Source organism: Peromyscus californicus, unplaced genomic scaffold (genome assembly GCF_007827085.1).
Source record: "Peromyscus californicus insignis strain IS unplaced genomic scaffold, ASM782708v3 Scaffold_11__1_contigs__length_118956290, whole genome shotgun sequence".
Lineage (NCBI taxonomy): Eukaryota > Metazoa > Chordata > Mammalia > Rodentia > Cricetidae > Peromyscus > Peromyscus californicus.
This window is the reverse complement of record NW_026294402.1, coordinates 54142196-54159196: the sequence shown is the minus strand read 5'-3', so window position 1 is coordinate 54159196 and position 17001 is coordinate 54142196. Positions and strand designations below refer to the sequence as shown.

The 17001-nt window shown below is 41.9% G+C and overlaps 1 protein-coding gene across 10 annotated transcripts in view; it reads right to left on the bottom strand.

The window, feature by feature from the left end:
• The window catches only part of Parp6 (poly(ADP-ribose) polymerase family member 6), a 33672-nt gene extending 16671 nt beyond the window's left edge, over nucleotides 1–17001 (bottom strand). For 3 of the 10 annotated variants that reach the window (XR_008223140.1, XM_052762581.1, XM_052762631.1), the window contains exons 1-14: nucleotides 16885–16996; nucleotides 15551–15827; nucleotides 12125–12319; nucleotides 11475–11552; nucleotides 10825–10919; nucleotides 10203–10263; nucleotides 9881–9971; nucleotides 9164–9230; nucleotides 6005–6154; nucleotides 4531–4741; nucleotides 3933–3986; nucleotides 2323–2418; nucleotides 1693–1785; nucleotides 204–329 (exon numbers count right to left, since the gene is read on the bottom strand). Coding sequence is in view for 9 of the 10 variants with exons in the window: in XM_052762581.1 (XP_052618541.1) it covers nucleotides 204–329; nucleotides 1693–1785; nucleotides 2323–2418; nucleotides 3933–3986; nucleotides 4531–4741; nucleotides 6005–6154; nucleotides 9164–9230; nucleotides 9881–9971; nucleotides 10203–10263; nucleotides 10825–10919; nucleotides 11475–11552; nucleotides 12125–12127 (1125 nt within the window). In the remaining variant the exon portion in view is untranslated. Of the gene's footprint in view, nucleotides 1–203; nucleotides 330–1692; nucleotides 1786–2322; nucleotides 2419–3932; nucleotides 3987–4530; nucleotides 4742–6004; nucleotides 6155–9163; nucleotides 9231–9880; nucleotides 9972–10202; nucleotides 10264–10824; nucleotides 10920–11474; nucleotides 11553–12124; nucleotides 12320–15550; nucleotides 15828–16381; nucleotides 16697–16853 lie in introns of those variants that run through there. The other 7 variants (XM_052762639.1, XM_052762648.1, XM_052762589.1 and 4 more) reach the window with 6 other exon arrangements.

Here is a 17001-nt window from a genome sequence, read left to right as displayed (position 1 = left end):
TGTAACAGGTACTAATTTTTCTTCCTTTCTTTTGACAAGCTCAGCTATTTCATCAGATTAACCCCAGTGTTCAAGAGTACCAAGAAACAAGTGTTCCATTTCTTCTGTCCTTTACTCAATCTGTTGTGTGTACTGGAATGGCAACCCCACCTCCCACCATTAACATTTCTGTCCTTTAGCCCTTTCCTCCCAAACAACTATACCTTAGGGTTAAAGGCCAGAGTCTTAGGATCAGTGGGGTCCACCACAGAGGGATAAGGCTCGAAGATGATGCTCTTTCTAGGGGACTCCAAAGCTGCTCTACACATGGCCACCAGCAGATCTACCACCTTAGGAGAAAAGAGAGGGAAGAACTAAATGATTGTCCAGTTCTGGCAGTCAAGTGGTCTCCAGAATGTCCCGCCGCTCCTTTTATTGCAAATGTTTTCAATGCTTTCTAAGTCGAAAATACAAATTTATAAAAATTCAATAATAGGGCTAGAGATGGCTCAGTGGGTAAGAATACTTGATGTTCTTGCAGAAGACCAGGGTTCAGTTCCTAGCACCCATATGACAGCTCACAACAGTCTGTAGTTTCAATTCTAGAGGATTTGAAACCCTTTCTGACCTCTATGAACATCAGACACCCACATGGTACACATACATACAAGCAGGAAAAACACTTATACACATAAAAATAAAAATAAATCTTTAAAGTTCAAATACTAGCAAAATAATTAAAGAACAGAGATACCATCTCCAATCCACCAAACAAATTCATTTGCTCCCAAGTAACTACAAAATTTGATGAATATCCTTCCAGATATTTTGATATACAAATAGTTATCTGTTCTTTCTTTCTTGGGCAAAGGGGGCGGAAAACGAACTGACGACCTCATCTAGGCTAAGCATTTGTGACTTTTTTTTTTGGTTTTGCGAGACAGGGTTTCTCTGTGTAGTTTTGCGCCTTTCCTGGATTTCGTTCTGTAGACCAGGCTGGCCTCAAACTCACAAAGATCCGCCTGTCTCTGCCTCCCAAGTGCTGGGACTGCATTTGCGACTCTTTAATTCAAGTAATCCTCCTGCTTCAGCCCTCCAAGCAGCTAGGAAGATAAAGGAACATGCTACCACAAGCCTGGCTTGGTATTTGATTTTGGACATAACTACATATTACAGGTTTTTTTTTTTTAATGGTTTTTCAAGGTAGAGTTTCTCTATGTAGTTTTGGTGCCTGTCCTGGATTTCACTCTGTAGACCAGGCTGGCCTCGAACTCACGGAGATCTGCCTGGCTCTGCCTGCCGAGTGCTGGGATCAAAGACGTGTGCCACCGCCGCCCAGCGTTTATCAGTATTTTCAATGTAAGGATATGCCATAATTTGGATGGACCTCCTACAGAGTTCATTATCCATTTTAGCTTTATTATAAACTTTATACTTTAGTGAGCACCATTAAGCATGAAAGCATATTTGGGGTTAAATTCTAAGGAATGAAATAGCTGGCTTCCTTTGCTTTTGTTTGTTTGTTTTGAGATAGGGTCTTACTATGTAGTTCTAGCTGTACTAGAACTCACTGTATAGACCAAGCTGACCTCGAACTCAAGAGATCCTCCTGTCTCTGCTTCCCAAATCCTGAGGTTAAAGGCACTGACACCATACCTGGCCTCTTTCGCTTTTCTTATCCCAATTCCCCAGTGTCCTTTTCCTCTCTCATACCTCTGCTCCAGTAGCCACCTCCTCCGCAGCTCCAGACATGACTCCCAGTGTGTAGAAGGAGAAGACGCATAGTTCACGAGTACAGACAGCTGGCTAAAGAGACATATTGAACAGACAGGAGAGGTATGGGTCATGTATGGAGAAGATATAAGAAGGGATGAGTTGTGTATTGAGAAGATATGTGTGTGTGTTGAGGGGGACTATCAATTAAAAATTTAAATGCCTTACTAGTAAGTTTGAGTGATCTTATCTACCTATAAAATTCTCTCTGGTCATTAAGGTAGTTGGATGTTCTCTCTTCTGAGTTTCCAGAATGGTGTTCCTTGTTCTTAAATATATACACACAGATTATAATTTATAGTTAAGTGTTCTGCCTACCCACCTAGATTTGGGAACAGCCAAATACACCCTGTTTATAAATGTTAGGTGGGAATGGTGTCTTCAAAATTATGTTTATACCCTTATCTCTCCAGAGAGGATTATTGAAATTTGTTTTCTAAGAAAACAGTTCTTTCTAGAGTCTATAGGATTGTGAACAGAATGTATCCTTTTCTAAAGGCATAGGAAGAAAGAAAAGATAGGAAGCAAAATGCCTTGGCCAAGTAAGAGGGTCAGAGCAAGAGCCTATACCTTAAGCATGGATCCATTCTGGAAGACATGCTGCTCATCACACACCACACAGTACTCATTCAATGTTGGAATCCTCTGCTCTGCATACTTCATGATCTGGAGAGAGAACAGATTCTATATCTTTTGGAAGTATAGAAGTTTTTCATGTTGTTTTGGAGATAATGGAAACAACTGAATCTTTTCTAGCTTAGATTCTGAACTTAAACTGATGTCCTCACTACACTACTAACCCTGTATGATACTATACATGTAGACCAGCAGGATCTTTGACATAGAAGTCTTGAGTTAACATTTCACATCTATTATTTACTATCAAATATAACTAGGCAAGTCAGATACATTAGCCTTGTTTTCTTCATTTATAAAGCAGGACATTATGCAGCTCATAAGTATACTGCAAGAAATGAGATCTGTCCATGAAAGTATTTAAATTTGGGGAGGTGGTATCAAGCCTGTCAACCTGAGTTCCTGAGACACATATATAGAAAGGTAAAACCAACTAACTCCCACAAGCTGTCTTTTGACAGTCACACAAGTGCTACACTATGCATGTGTGTGCATGCATGCATATACACACACAAACACATACATACTCTCTCTCTCCTCAATTAATTAAATTTGAAAACTAAAATTTTAGTTTTAGTCTTCATCATTATGTATTTGATGAGAGGAGGAGACATGGGGGACAACTTTACGGAATCAGTTCTCTCCTTGAGCCTTCACAGGCATTCTAGGGAGTGAACTCAAGTTGTCAGACTTACACAGCAAGTGCTTTTACCAGCTAAGCCATTTCACAGGTTCTCATGAAAGTATTTTATAAATAGGTACTAACTAATCAGTTACAGTAGCTATAGTCGTTACAGACTTTCTATTTGTGGCATGTGAGTATTCAATCCAAGATTGGATGCTAGAAGGCAGGACTTAAGTCATGTCTACCACCTAGGACAATTAACCCATCTCTTAGTCAAACACACACATGCATACATACACACACACACACACACACACACACACACACACACACACACGCACGCACGCACGCACACGCAAGCGCACACTCTATTGAAGAAAGATGGCACAAATCCAGAGCTCTTGCAACAATATCTTAAACTATTTGGTTTTAAATTTTTATTTACTTAACATTGACTTAACTTGTTCCTGTGTATAAATTAGGCTGTTCACATGTTTATGGGCTGGTTAATAAGCCTGTAAGTCAGTGGTTCTAAACCTGGGGGGTCGAACGACCCTTTCACAGGGATAGCATATCAGATATCCTACATATCAGATATTTTACCTTATGATTTATAACAGTAGCAAAATTATAGCTATGAAGTACCAAGGATAATAATTTTATGGTTGGGGTCACCACAACATGAGGAACTGTATTAAGGGGTCGCAGTATTAGGAAGGTTGAGAACCACTGCATTAAGTGTTCTTGATAATGCTCTGACCTTAAGAATGGAATCTATGTCTTCTTTCCTTTTGTCCACTCAATATAGTTCTGCGAACAAATCAACTCAGGAAGTAACTAACTCAAGAGCTGTGGGTTAGGCAGTTAGATGGGTAAGCAACAGGGAAGAGCTTTGGGAAAAAGCTCTGGACTTGATTACCTGCACAAGGAATCCATACTCCAGAGTGGGGATGTTCTTGCAGTGACCACTGACCTAGTAAGAGTTCAAGACAGATCCTATGAGTCTCCTATAGAGTGGGGCCCAACACATACCCTCATTCACACCCTCATCCAGGATTCACCTAAAATAGCTAAGCCTTAGCTCAGATCAGCCTAAGTAATCACAAAACTGGAGAGACCTTTAGAAGTTTTTGTTAAAGGTTCTGGAAAGGTTCACCTGTCTTTAACTCCCTTCAAAGTTAGAATAGGTTGGCACAGCAGCTGATTACCAAGTAACCATAACCTAACTATATTATACATGACTTCTCCGTGGCATGCCAATCTCCAGACTCTGCTTTATAAACTATCAGACAGGCCTGTCAGACATGATACAAGCACTTAATAATTAAATCATTATTTAATTATATATATTTAGATACAAGCTTTTAATAATTAAAAACTTCCATTGTATACATTCATGATATTATGTCTGAACTTGGCTGGACAGCTCTACCCCTCACCCCTTTGAAAAGTTATTCCCCTACATTTCCACCCCCACCCTCCTGATGCCCACATCACACCATCCCCAGCCCATGTACCAAAGGAGAAGTCCGTGCTGGGGGAGGGAGGCCCACGTGCTGGGGGCACAGGAGACCTGCCTGGGGGCTGGGAGGATAGCCAAACACCTCTACTTTGGGGTTCTTCATGGTACAAGAAATGGAACGGTTCATAAGGCGCCCAACTCGAAGCTCTGGTACACCCAGTTTGCCTTTTAGCATGGAGTCCTGTATGATAGGAAAACTGGGAGATCTGCAGAGAAAGAACAAAGAAAAAGTAATAAAACTGGGAATTCATTATGAGTTCTAGAAGAGAATTAGAGAAAAGAACATCGTAGGCCAGTGATGATCATAAATTCAAGGGGATAGTCTATGTTATCTTAAATAATGTCAAAAGAGAAAAATAAATCACAAATTTGACTTCTGCTATCATTATCTGTATGTTCTTCAGGTTGTGGCACAGAAAAGGCAGAGGCAGAGCCTAGGCTACCATGTCATTAAGACCAAGTATGACTAAGTACACTCCTTAAAGATGATATAATTATTCTATGTTGTGAGAGAAAAGGACTAAGCATTCAACACTCTGCTAGGCAAGTAGTTGATCCTAAAGCTTGCCTAACATCAACTATTAACCATCAAAGGTGGTCCGTGGGACACTACAAATATAGCTTTGGGTCTACCTTTGGAGAATCAGAAGACACCAAAGTGTAGAAATGTAGAACCAGTGTCAAAGAATGGAGCAATATTTATTTACAGAGCCTACGTATCAGTACATCTTACATAAGAGCAAGAAGTTAGTGTCCATTACTCTGCTTCTTTATGACAAGAAATAAGGATGAGAGCTGAAGTAAGATGGAAAGATAAAGGGCTATAAAAGTTAAGGAGTTCTTGCAGAGGACCTGGGTTTGGTTCCCAGGACCCACATGGCAGCTTACAGCCATCTGTAACTCCAGTTCCAGGGATTCAACACCCTCCTTTGGCCTCTGAGGGCACCAGGCACACACATAGTGCAAGCAAAACACCTATAAACATAAAAATAATTTTCTAAAACGACGGAAAAATAATACACATGTCTCCAAAAGCTAGGTATTGTGTTTTACATAAGGAATTAGTTACAGATATTGACTCAAGGGGCTGGAGAGATGGCTCGGTGGTTAAGAGCATCTGGCTGCTCTTCCAAAGGTCCTGAGTTCAATTCCAAGCAACCACATGGTTGCTGGTGCCCTCTTCTGGCCTGCAGGCAGAACACTGCATACACAATAAATAGGTAGGTAGGTAGGTAGGTAGGTAGGTAGGTAGATAGATAGATAGATAGACAAATAAATAAATAAATAAATAAATAGAATCAGAGTAGAAAGGTAAGGATACAAAGGAGACCAGGGCCATGTGCTATTATTAGTAGTAAAAGGTACAGAATTTACCAGACTCTTATTAAAGACAGAAGAAATCAACTTAGGCATTTAAGAAGATGAAAAGACAGCTATTTGGAAGTGATCAACTCTAGGGAATTATTTACTTGGGAATGGGTGAGAAGATGCTGAGGCCAGCTCGGAACTTCTTGATGGTACCACTTGCTTTGAACCAACTGTGCCTCTTCTCCTGCTGGGTCTTCAGGAAATCATTGCTCAGATGTTTCCATTGTTGGGATGTAAACATACCCAGGATCCTAGGAGATCAAGATCAAAAGGCAAGATCAGGCAGAAAAGGACAAAGAAAGGCAACTAATCTACAGACTCATACACTATAAAACTAGTTACGATAGAATAATGTATGCCTAAAGCCTCCCTTGATATGACACTGGCATATGGAAATACCATCTGTCCTAAAGCACTGTCTTCATCCTAGGAATAAACATTCACTCTCATTACCTAACCAATGGGCCAGAACATTTCTCCAACCCTAACCTCTCCTGTACAAATCAAGTTGATATACTGTATACCGAACACCTTGCATATTCCAAAGTTGCCTTTAAACAGCATGTTTAAAATTCTTATCCTACAAACTTGTTCCTCTTATGTTCTTTTTGGTAGTATAAGATTACCCAGATATTTGGGCTAGAAACCCAAGAGGAATTTTCCAATATTTCTGGATTCTTAGAACATTCAATATATCCAAATCAGTCAAATATTACTAAGTTTATAACATATAAATCTTTTGTCTACATATATGTAGGGAAAACATTCGTATATAATATGAGTAACTCAATGTTTGTTTTTTTTTGAGACAGGGTTTCTCTGTGTAGCTCTAGCTGTCCTGGAACTCATTCGGTAAACAAAGCTGGCCTTAACTCAGAGATCTACCTGCTTCTGTCCCTGAGTGTTGGGATTAAGGGTGTGTACCACCACTGCCTGGCAATAAAAAAATTTCTAGTATTTTGCATGCTACCAGAGTAGTTTTCTAAAAGTAAATCAGACCATGTCCTTTCTTTGCTAAAAACCTTTCATGAGGGCTAGAGATGGCTCCATGGTTTTGAGTGATGGCTGCTCTTCCCAAGGATCAGGGTTCAATTTCTAGAACCCACATGGAAGTTTACAACTACTCTTAACGCCAATTCCAGGGGATCCAGCAACATCTTCTGGCCTCCATGGACACTACCACACTTATATATAGACAAAACACTAAGACATATAAAATAAAAATAAATAAATCTTTTTTAAAAAAAGCCTTTCAATAGAAGCCAACAAAATGGCTTAGTAAATAAAGACTTGAGTGAGTTTGATTCCAGGGACCCACATGATGGAAAGAGAGAACCAACTCCCACAAATTCTCCTCTGATCTCCATATACACACTGTGACACATGCACCATGACACAAACATGCCCACAAAATAAATAAATATATAACTTTAAAAAACAAACAAGCATGTACCAGAAACCAGAGGCCTTGAATCAGACCAATGACTCATTGCAATGAACATTTGCACATAAAGCTGATTGGACAAAAGGGTAGACTGGGTGAGGTACTGAGGCTCCCAATGCCACCAGGATGAATGAAGAGGTGTTGGAGAGGCAGGAAAGATGGAGGAGGGAAGAAGTTTTTTGTTTTGTTTTTTGGCTTCTTTTTTGTTTCTGTTTGCTTGTTTTGGTTTGGTCTGATTTTTTTTTTTTTTTAAATTTTCATTTTGGGGGGCTGTTGCAGTGGGAAGGAGAGGATATGAAGGAACTTGGAGGTGAGCAGAATTGGGGTACATGATGTGAAATTCCCAAAGATTCAATAAAGAAATTATGTTAAATGTAAACAAAGCGCTGGGCGATGGTGGCGCACACCTTTGATCCCAGCACTCTGGAGGCAGAGGCAGGTGGATCTCTGTGAGTTCGAGGCTAGCCTGGGATACAGAGTGAGTTCCAGGAAAGGCACAAAGCTACACAGAGAAACCCTGTCTCAAAAACAACAACAAAAATAAAAATAAAAAAATAAAGCAAAACAAACCAACAAACCACATTTCAGTGTCCCCACTGCCTGAGCCAAAAGCTCAGCATCTTCCTGGATTTGAAGCTTTCTTTTCTGGCTTTCTTGCTTTCATTGCTTGGGCTTTACCATCAACATCTCCCTACACACAGGCTACTTTGTTTGACTATGTCCCTGCAAGTGTTATGTACTCTGAGTCTGTCTATGTGGGTAATTCTCAGCCACACTTCAAACCCATTATCATCTTCCTTTCATTCTTTCACTCACAGCCCTCCCCTGCCCACAGACTGAGCCACTCCTTCCTCTAGGTCCTTCTAAACTGTTAAACCTGACTGAACTCTGACATAGAAAATGTGCTTTAGCTCTCTTTGTGTATCAAACACTCAAATTTCAAAACTTCAGCACAAACATCTTAATACATTCTATACCCTAAACTTGACTAAGCCTCCGGAACCCTTCTGAGGAAACCATAAGAGAAAACAAGAATAGTGGAGCTCTGATTCTAGGCTGCTGACTCTACTTTTCTTTAAATGCTAGGTAATAATGAGCCTTTCTCTGAATTTCCATGAAGTGTCATGTCAGACACCCAAAAAAATAGGCTTCCCATCCTAAGAAGCCACAAATCTGGCTTCCTAAATTCGTATTGTTGATGGTGGTGGTTTTTCAAGACAGGGTTTCTCTGTGTACCCTGGCTGTCCTGGAACTTGCTCTGTAGACCGGGATTCCCAAATTTATTTTAACTTTTCCTAGGAATATTTGAGAAGGACATTTTTGGAAGAAAATATGATGTTCAAGGCTTTGACACATTTGTTGTTATAGTCTGGATTGTGACTGTCCCCAAAAGGTTAACCTGCTGAAGGCTTGGCCCCCAACCTGTGACACTACTGGGAAGTGGTGGAATATTTAAGAGGTAGGACTTGGTGGAAGAAAGTTAAGTCATTGGGGGCATATCCTTGCAGGGGATATTGGTACCTTGATCCCTCATGTGTATGTGTGTCTGTCTTTGTCTGTCTGTGTTTGCCAACCACACTGTAAGTTGAACAGACCCCTTCTACCACATGCTTCCACAATGATGTACTGTGCTGTCAGATATGCATAGGGTCAAGCTACTGTGGGCTGAAATCTCCAAATTGTGAGCTAAAATAAAATGTTCTATCTTCTAAGTTGAACAGTTCAGTTATTCTGTAACAGAAATGGAAAGCTGGCTAAGATACATATATCTCAATCCTTTTCCCTCATATGTCCATGAACAAAAAAAAGTTCTTACTTTTTTAACTGAAGACCTAGCCCAAACCCTTCTTTATTCGATGGCTGGAAAACCTCAATTGATGGTTCTGCAAAGAAAAGAGAAAGTTTCCAATATGTGCATACCTCTTATCTCCACAAAGTCCAAGTCACAGTTTAGTAGGATAGCGTCCTCAGACTCTAGACACAGTAGTTGTTACATACTTTCAGGCATATCCAACTTGCAGTTAAGGATAGCTATGAATGTGGCTGAATACAAAATTGTAACTTACTTAAAACATTATGAGAATTTTGTAAATTTTATTTATTTATTTATTTGTTTGTTTGTTTGTTTATTTATTTATTTATTTTTGGTATACCAATAGCTCAGTTCTTGAGTGTGGATTCTGAAGAGGACAATGTGTTGGAATGTCAACAAGTTGGACATGCCTGCATAGTGGAGGAAGAAAACCCGAGACAGCAGTAGACTCTAGAAGCTATTTGTTAAATTTCAAGTATTTTCAGTAGGAAGTTGAGAGGTTTGGAGAAGAATAAATATCTTCAAATCAGAGAAAACAATTTCACGAGTCAAGAAGAAGGCTATCAGATGACTGGGGACGAGGACACTAATGACAAGAAATGGAAAACAAAGGGTGAGCACAAAGGTCTTATTTCCAATTTCATTTCTACTTCAGTTAACTTAGGACTTTGGATCAGACCACACATAGATTATCCACTCGCCCAAAGTCACTGCCTTTACCTGGTCCATCAAGGTACTGGGAGAGAGAAAACCGTAGCCTCAACACAATAGGTTCCGTTCGAAGGACCTTCCAAGCTGTAGATACTTCCTCCTAAGAGAGTAAGAGAAATAGCTTTTGGTTTACCACAGAGAGGAACAGACTACAAGTTTCCTCTATATGACACACACATGCACCTAACAGTACACACCAGTGTCTGTTGATGGTCTAGGAAAGACAGAGGTGAAGAATATATGCTCCAAATATAGCACTCAAGAACAAGACGCAAAGCCTACATGAAAAAAATCGGTAAGGCAAGCTACACATGCTGTTGGCACCACTTACATCGAGGAAGCTGATGTTAATATGGAGGTCAATGTCCACATCATCGATAGTTCCATATTCTCTACAGGGACACAGGCAACCACATGTGAGGCTCATTAAGAGAGGAGGGAATAGAGAGGTAAAGAAGAACTAACCCTGGAAACAGGAGAAGGGTGGAAGGTAGCTCCATACTTAAGATCTTAGCTGTGTATCAGACCACTTATGACCATAGCCCTTCCTTTTTTTTTTAATTTTATTCTTATTTTTTTGGTTTTTTGAGACAGGGTTTCTCTGTGTAGCTTTGCGCCTTTCCTGGAACTCACTTGGTAGCCCAGGCTAGCCTCGAACTCACAGAGATCTGCCTGCCTCTGCCTCCCGAGTGCTGGGATTAAAGGTGTGTGCCATCACAGCCCGGCGACCATAGCCCTTCTTACATCAAAGGGAACTAGTGACCTAGAGGTATTTAGGATGAGAGGGAATAGCTAAGAAAAGTAGTTTTAACTCCTATACCCCATAGTCAACCATGTTTAAATACTCTGAGCAACCTTCTATTGCTAAACTCATAAATTTATCAGTCCATCACACCATCAAAAGGAAACTCTAGCCTTTTAAAGATCCTTGTCATCCTGAAGTGGAGTCCCACCTGATAGACACAGAGTTCTCACTGTAGATCTCCTTCACTGCTTCAATGTCTGCATCAAGCTGTGGGTGTCTATACAGGTCAGCAGCACAGCTCCCCTGGTGCATCAGTGAAAATAGTGAGGTAGCAGGGGTAGAAAGAGATAAACAAAGGGAAAGTAAGAAAGAGAGTAAAAAGAATACGAAGATACACCAGGAACAGGAAAAACCAAAGTGCAGCACATAGGCTCTTGGTTGTAACCCTAGCACAAATTCCATGGAACAAGTCTCTCTACTGCAGACTAAGAAGGTTTCAGTAGGCCAACAAGCAGGCTTTCTTTCTTTCTTTCTTTCTTTTTTTTTTTTTTTTTTGGTTTTTGGAGACAGAGTTTCTCTGTGTAGCTTTGCACCTTTCCTGGAACTCACTCTGTAGCCCAGGCTAGCCTCGAACTCACAGAGATCCACCTGCCTCTGCCGAGAAGTTGACTATGGGACAATGACAAGTCCTAGGCATGAGCAAGGACAACACATCAGTTCTCAAAGATTCCCATCAGATCAGATCCCACTAACATTCTCTTAGTTCATCTCTGTTCAACAGAACTTCTTTCCTTCTTGATGTACCCAGCATATAAAGTCTAAATCATCCAACGTGAGTTTGGGGTAATACAACCTCACCTGAACTCCATATAGGAACTCCTCTGATTCATTATCTCCTTCTGAATCATCATCATTCCAGAACTGGCCTTTGATGTCCTGGAGATAAAACAACATGGACTAGTGTAGGGTAACAGGATGGGAAACAGACCCTCACATTTCTTGGGATAGAATAACTGAAGCCTTAATAACTTAATCCTCTTACACCTTTCACTTCACTCTTACTGAGTCCAATATTATCTATGGTCTAGCTCTGACTCAGTGGGACAGAGGAAAACATACCTAAGCTCTCCATCATCACTTCCTCATCTCTCTCGTTTTATGTTTTGTCTTTGAGGCAGGGTCTCACTATGTAGCCCTGGCTAGCCCGGACCTTGCAGCAATTCACCTGCCTCAGCTTCCCAAGTGCTGGGACTAAAGGTACAAGCCACCACAGCCAACGCTCACTCCTACTCTTCTATCTCCAAGTGTTTACCTCTCCCTTTCCTTTTGAAGACAACAGCCCTACACAGTTCAAGTAACACTGTTTCCACACTCCTCCTTCCTTTAACTTCAAATAGATATTTCCAAAAGGGCAAGAGAGGGGAAATACCAGGAGAAGGTGAAGTCAGCTTTTTGTCTTATCTGCCCCTTAGATGATTAGTTAGGAGACATGAGGAGTCAGTCCTCACCATTGGGTCAGTGGGTCTCACACACACTCTCAGGTCTGTGCTAGGCAGCACCCCTCCATACCACCAACTGAACCCAGGCCAACAAGATGAGCATTTAGGAGATCACGGGATGAGAAAAAGGAGGTGATGATGTCATAGGTACTGTCGATCTGCTGGGGATGGCAGGCTCTGCTGTTGTGGTAATAAGTCACTGTCCTGTGGAAAGTAGATTAACAATTGGGTTCACCATTTATTAGCTGGGTAGTATATACACAGGTATATTTTATCCATATATAGTCACATATAAAGAGGCATAATGCATGCAAACACACATACTTTGGTAGTTCTTATCCAAGCTGAAAGCACTACAAATAGAATATACATTTGTCTAATCCACTGAAAGTTGAAAGTTGGGACTGGAGTAACTATCTGCTCTAGTCTATAAGGTTACAATCAGATTAAGGCGAAAAGTAACAGTGGCAGGACCAATTGCTTATGCTTCTGTGTCCAATAAGTTCATTTATGAACAGCTTTCACAATACCAATCCTCACCAGCCTTATGAACCAGAACCAGATTCTTCTTACACTCTTTGTTCCTATTTTCCCATAAAGGGCCATTATCACTTTTTATTTCTTTGCATGTGTATGTGTGTGCAGGCAAATGTATATGCAAGTACGTGTGCATGTGCGTGTGCGTAGGCTCCTATGGCTGACTCTTGGAGTCTTTCTCATTCATTTTCTGCCTGACTGAGAAAAGATCTCAGTCTAGCTAGCAGGCTTGCTGAGATCCTATCCCCACATTCCCAAAGCTGAAACTACACATAGCCACTGTGCCCACCTGACATTTATGTAGGTTCTGGGGATCCAAACTCTAGTCCTCACACTTGCATGGCAGGCATTTTAACCAACAAGCCATATCCCTAATCCCTCATTATTGGTTTTAAAACATCAGCTTTAGTTAAGCTTGGTAGTGCACACCCATAGTCCCAGCAATAAGGAGGGGGATCTAGGGTCAGGAAGATAACATGTTTGAGGTCAGCCTGGGCTACATTGAGGACTCTGTCTCAAAAATAAATTAATTCAAGGGGACTGGAGAGATGGCTTAGTGGGTAATAGTGCTCTTACAAAGGCTCTGAGTTGGGTTTCCAGCACTCACACTGAGCAGCTCATAACTGCCTATAACTCTAGCTCCAGGGGATTGAATACACATATTCAAAAAATTAAAAATAAATCTTTGAAAAATAAAAGCAATATTACTAGAAGCCACTCTATGACAACCATCTAATGTACGGAGTTAGTTCTCAGTAATACTGAGGATGCTCTGGTAAACACTGTCTGAGTTATCAGGGTTGTCTTGGAACCTAACCTCCACACAGTTATAGTAATGGCCAAACAGGCACTCAGAAGAGCACTAAGCTCCTCCCCCACTTCGAGAAGACCTTCATCCTATAACAGGTTATTTTTAGCCCCACTGAAGCCTTCACTGGCAACATATCAGGAAAAAACACTCAGCTATGAAATTATGAAGGCTTGAATGGTAAAGGATGGCAAAGCTACTATAATAGTAGGCTTTTAAAGCTTTCTGCTGCTCTCTAGATCAGTAGGCCACAAACATTACCTATACATTGCAATCGCCTGGGGAGCTTTCAGCTTAGACCACACACAGCCCTATCCCATAACCAACTCGTACAATTTCATAGGAATTAATCATAAAAGTTAAATCAGTTAAATGCTGTCTACTATTAAGCCAAAACTAGGAATCACTATTCTAGTCCTTCCTGGCTCCACATACACCTCAATCTAACATACTCCACACTACTCTGGGGTGTTCTTGGTCCTTATTATGATTCTACCAAACCTTACTTTTCTACATCATTGGTTCTAAGTAGGCTGGTGTGCCTACAGCATCAGTATTACCTGGGAACTTGTTAAAATGCCAATTCTTAGCCCTCACCCCCTGAGATTTAGTGAAGTAGAAAAACCAGGGCTGGAACTCAGTGATGTTTTAACAAGCCCTAAAGTTATTACGCTGCATGATAAAATTTGAGAACTAGGTCACTGCATCTTTCAAGGGTCTGTCATTTCTTCTCAGATACCAAGTTAAACCTAGGAATTGGTCCAGTGTGTGGCTATAAAACACAATACCAAAGCAAACTCTACATAGCAGTCCTTGAGCTGACAGTACTGCCTCACTGATTAAAAAACAATATGCAAAAGTCAATTACAACTGAAGTTCTTAGAGACGAGATAACCTGGTATCTGGTAAGTGCTTTGAAATCTACTGAGGGGATGAGTATGAGCAGAGTACAATTATATGTATGAAAAAACTCAATGTTTTGTAGGTCAACTAGAATTTTATTTTTAATTTTAGAAATTAAGTACTACCCCAGTTCCAAATAAAATAAGGGGGAAACCGATTAAATAAATTTTGCAAAATGTTGATAACTTTGAGTCAGACATGGTGGCACATGTCTTTAATTCCAGCATTCCAGAGGCAAGTGGATTTCTTTGAGTTCTCAGCCAGTCTGGTGCTATGTCTCAAAAAAAAAAAAAAAAAAAAAGTTGGTAACTGATGATGCTGAGGAATGCTGGGATTAAAGGTATATGCCACCACTGCCTGGCCGAGATGGTTACCTAGTGGCTAGCTCCGCCCGCTGATCTTTTCAGGCAAGCTTTATTTGTTAAAGCACAAACAAAATATCACCACACAAAGGTTTCTTACACTTCTTGGTTTTTGGTATACAGTTGGAAAACTGCAATTTAAAATCAAAGGTTCTCCCTAGAAAGTCAACTCTACACATTAACGGGGAGATTCCCCTGGTCTCCCTGCTGTTCTTCAAACACAGCAAGCATAGTTCCACTACACAGCCTTGTCTCTCCTGTTCTCCCCTTTTAGGATGCCTTTTTAGATATTCACACTCTGGTCAAAGGTCACCTTAAATACCCTATATAAAATACCTGCACTAGCCAGGCGGCAGTGGCGCACGCCTTTGATCCCAGCACTTGGGAGGCAGAGCCAGGCTGATCTCTGTGAGTTTGAGGCCAGCCTGGGCTACAGAGCAAGGTCCAGGACAGGCTCCAAAACAACACGAAGAAACCCTGTCTCGGGGAAAAACAAACAAACAAACAAACAAAAAAATCCACTAAAAAATAATTAGAGTAATAATAATACCGATACCAGCATTCCCTATCCCTCTCCAATTATTTCCTTCCCCACACTCTGGCTACTCTCACACACACTTGTCTCTTGCCAGAGTCAAAGCTCTAAAAGCACAGATTTTTACTGTTTTCACTGTTCTCAGCCTCGATAACACATTTACTGAATTAGTGAATGACCCCTCAGCTATGTACCGAAGCTACATAGGAGATAAACATAAGAACTTATCACTGCTTCCATACATCAGCAACAACCACAAAATGCTTTTTAAAAGTCAAGACTTCCTTCACCTTCAAGAGCAGCCGAGAAGCAAATTATGAAGTTCTGGGGACTGGAGTTTTTTGTTTTGTTTTTTTTGAGATTTGAAAATAAACAGTCAAGTGCTGATATGGACGACCATGGAGGAATACAGAGGGAAGGAAGCACTACTGTCCAGCCTGGGTTGTCCTGGGGTGAGCAGGAGAACGATGGCAGCTTAGACTACAAGTGCCAACTTTTTCAAAGGTCTTTCACCGCAGAAGTCAAGAAAAAGTGAGCATCTTTTCGAGGTTTGCTGCTTGGCTTCTGCTATTAAAAAGAGAAAAAAAAAATCAGTTTTTCCAAGGAAAAGACGGTTATGAAATGACCAACTTTTCAAACCAGGATGTTTTAGTGAAAGAGACTTGAACCCTAGACACTAAATACTCTTCCCTTAGGGATGGAGAGCAGATTTGAAAGCCGGAGAGTGGGAAGGGGCAGGTGGTGGATCATGGGATTCACAGACACTAAAGAAGAGGGGTGGGCGAAAGATGACCTGATTCAAAGTTTTCATGTTATATATTTAATACTCCAACCTAGGGAAGTCACATAACTTGCACAGGGAACTCGAACATTTGATAGGTCCTAAATATATCCATTTTTCATGTGATGAGGCAGTAACTAATGCAGGGGTTAATGCACTAAGAGAAGAAAAAAGACCTGGAACCTCTCAAGAGGAGCTGAGCCAAAGACTATCAGAGTGACCAGAGAAGAGTGCTGTTACGCTCAGTGTTTGTTTATTTTGGGTGATGGCAGCTTGCACACACGCTTGATCTATTTCTACGAGATTCTGCCAAAGGTAAATAATCCTTAGGACGACTCACAAAAGGTCTTTTTCTCTAGGTCCACAGGCACTTTTCAGAGTGACCGTTTGACATCTACCAAGCCAGAGAAGCCTCTGCTCTCAACGTCCACACGCTGGGCTTGACTCCCAGCTCTGTGTGCTAGGAGAGGAAAACTCCAACAGGAGTGTCAGGAGGACTAAGCTACTAAACAAAGGGCGCAGCCGGGCGCGGAGGGGCGCTTCCTGAGGGCCAGCGCTAACCCGGGCACCTGCGGAGGGAGAGGACTGGGATGCTCGCGGGGACACCTGCGCTGGCAGGGCTGCGCCCGAGGCCTCTGCTCCAGACGTCCCCCGTCGGCCCCCAGCCCCGGCCTTCCCCGTTAAGAAGCCGTCTGTGGCTCACCGCCGCCAGCCGCCCGGGCGAGCGAAGCCTGTCATCGCCCCTCACTCGGTCCCTCAAGCAGGGCGGACCCCGCCCGCCGCCCGGCCACCCCGCCCCATCCCGCGCAAACCTCCCCACACGCCAGCCTTCAGAGTACTCACGGCGACCCCGGGCCGCGCGCGGCCGCCGCGGAGGGGACGAGCGGCCCGGGACGCCCCGCGGGGGCGGAGCGGCAGGCCAAGGGGCGGGGACCGAGGCGGGCGGGCGAGGTCGCGCAC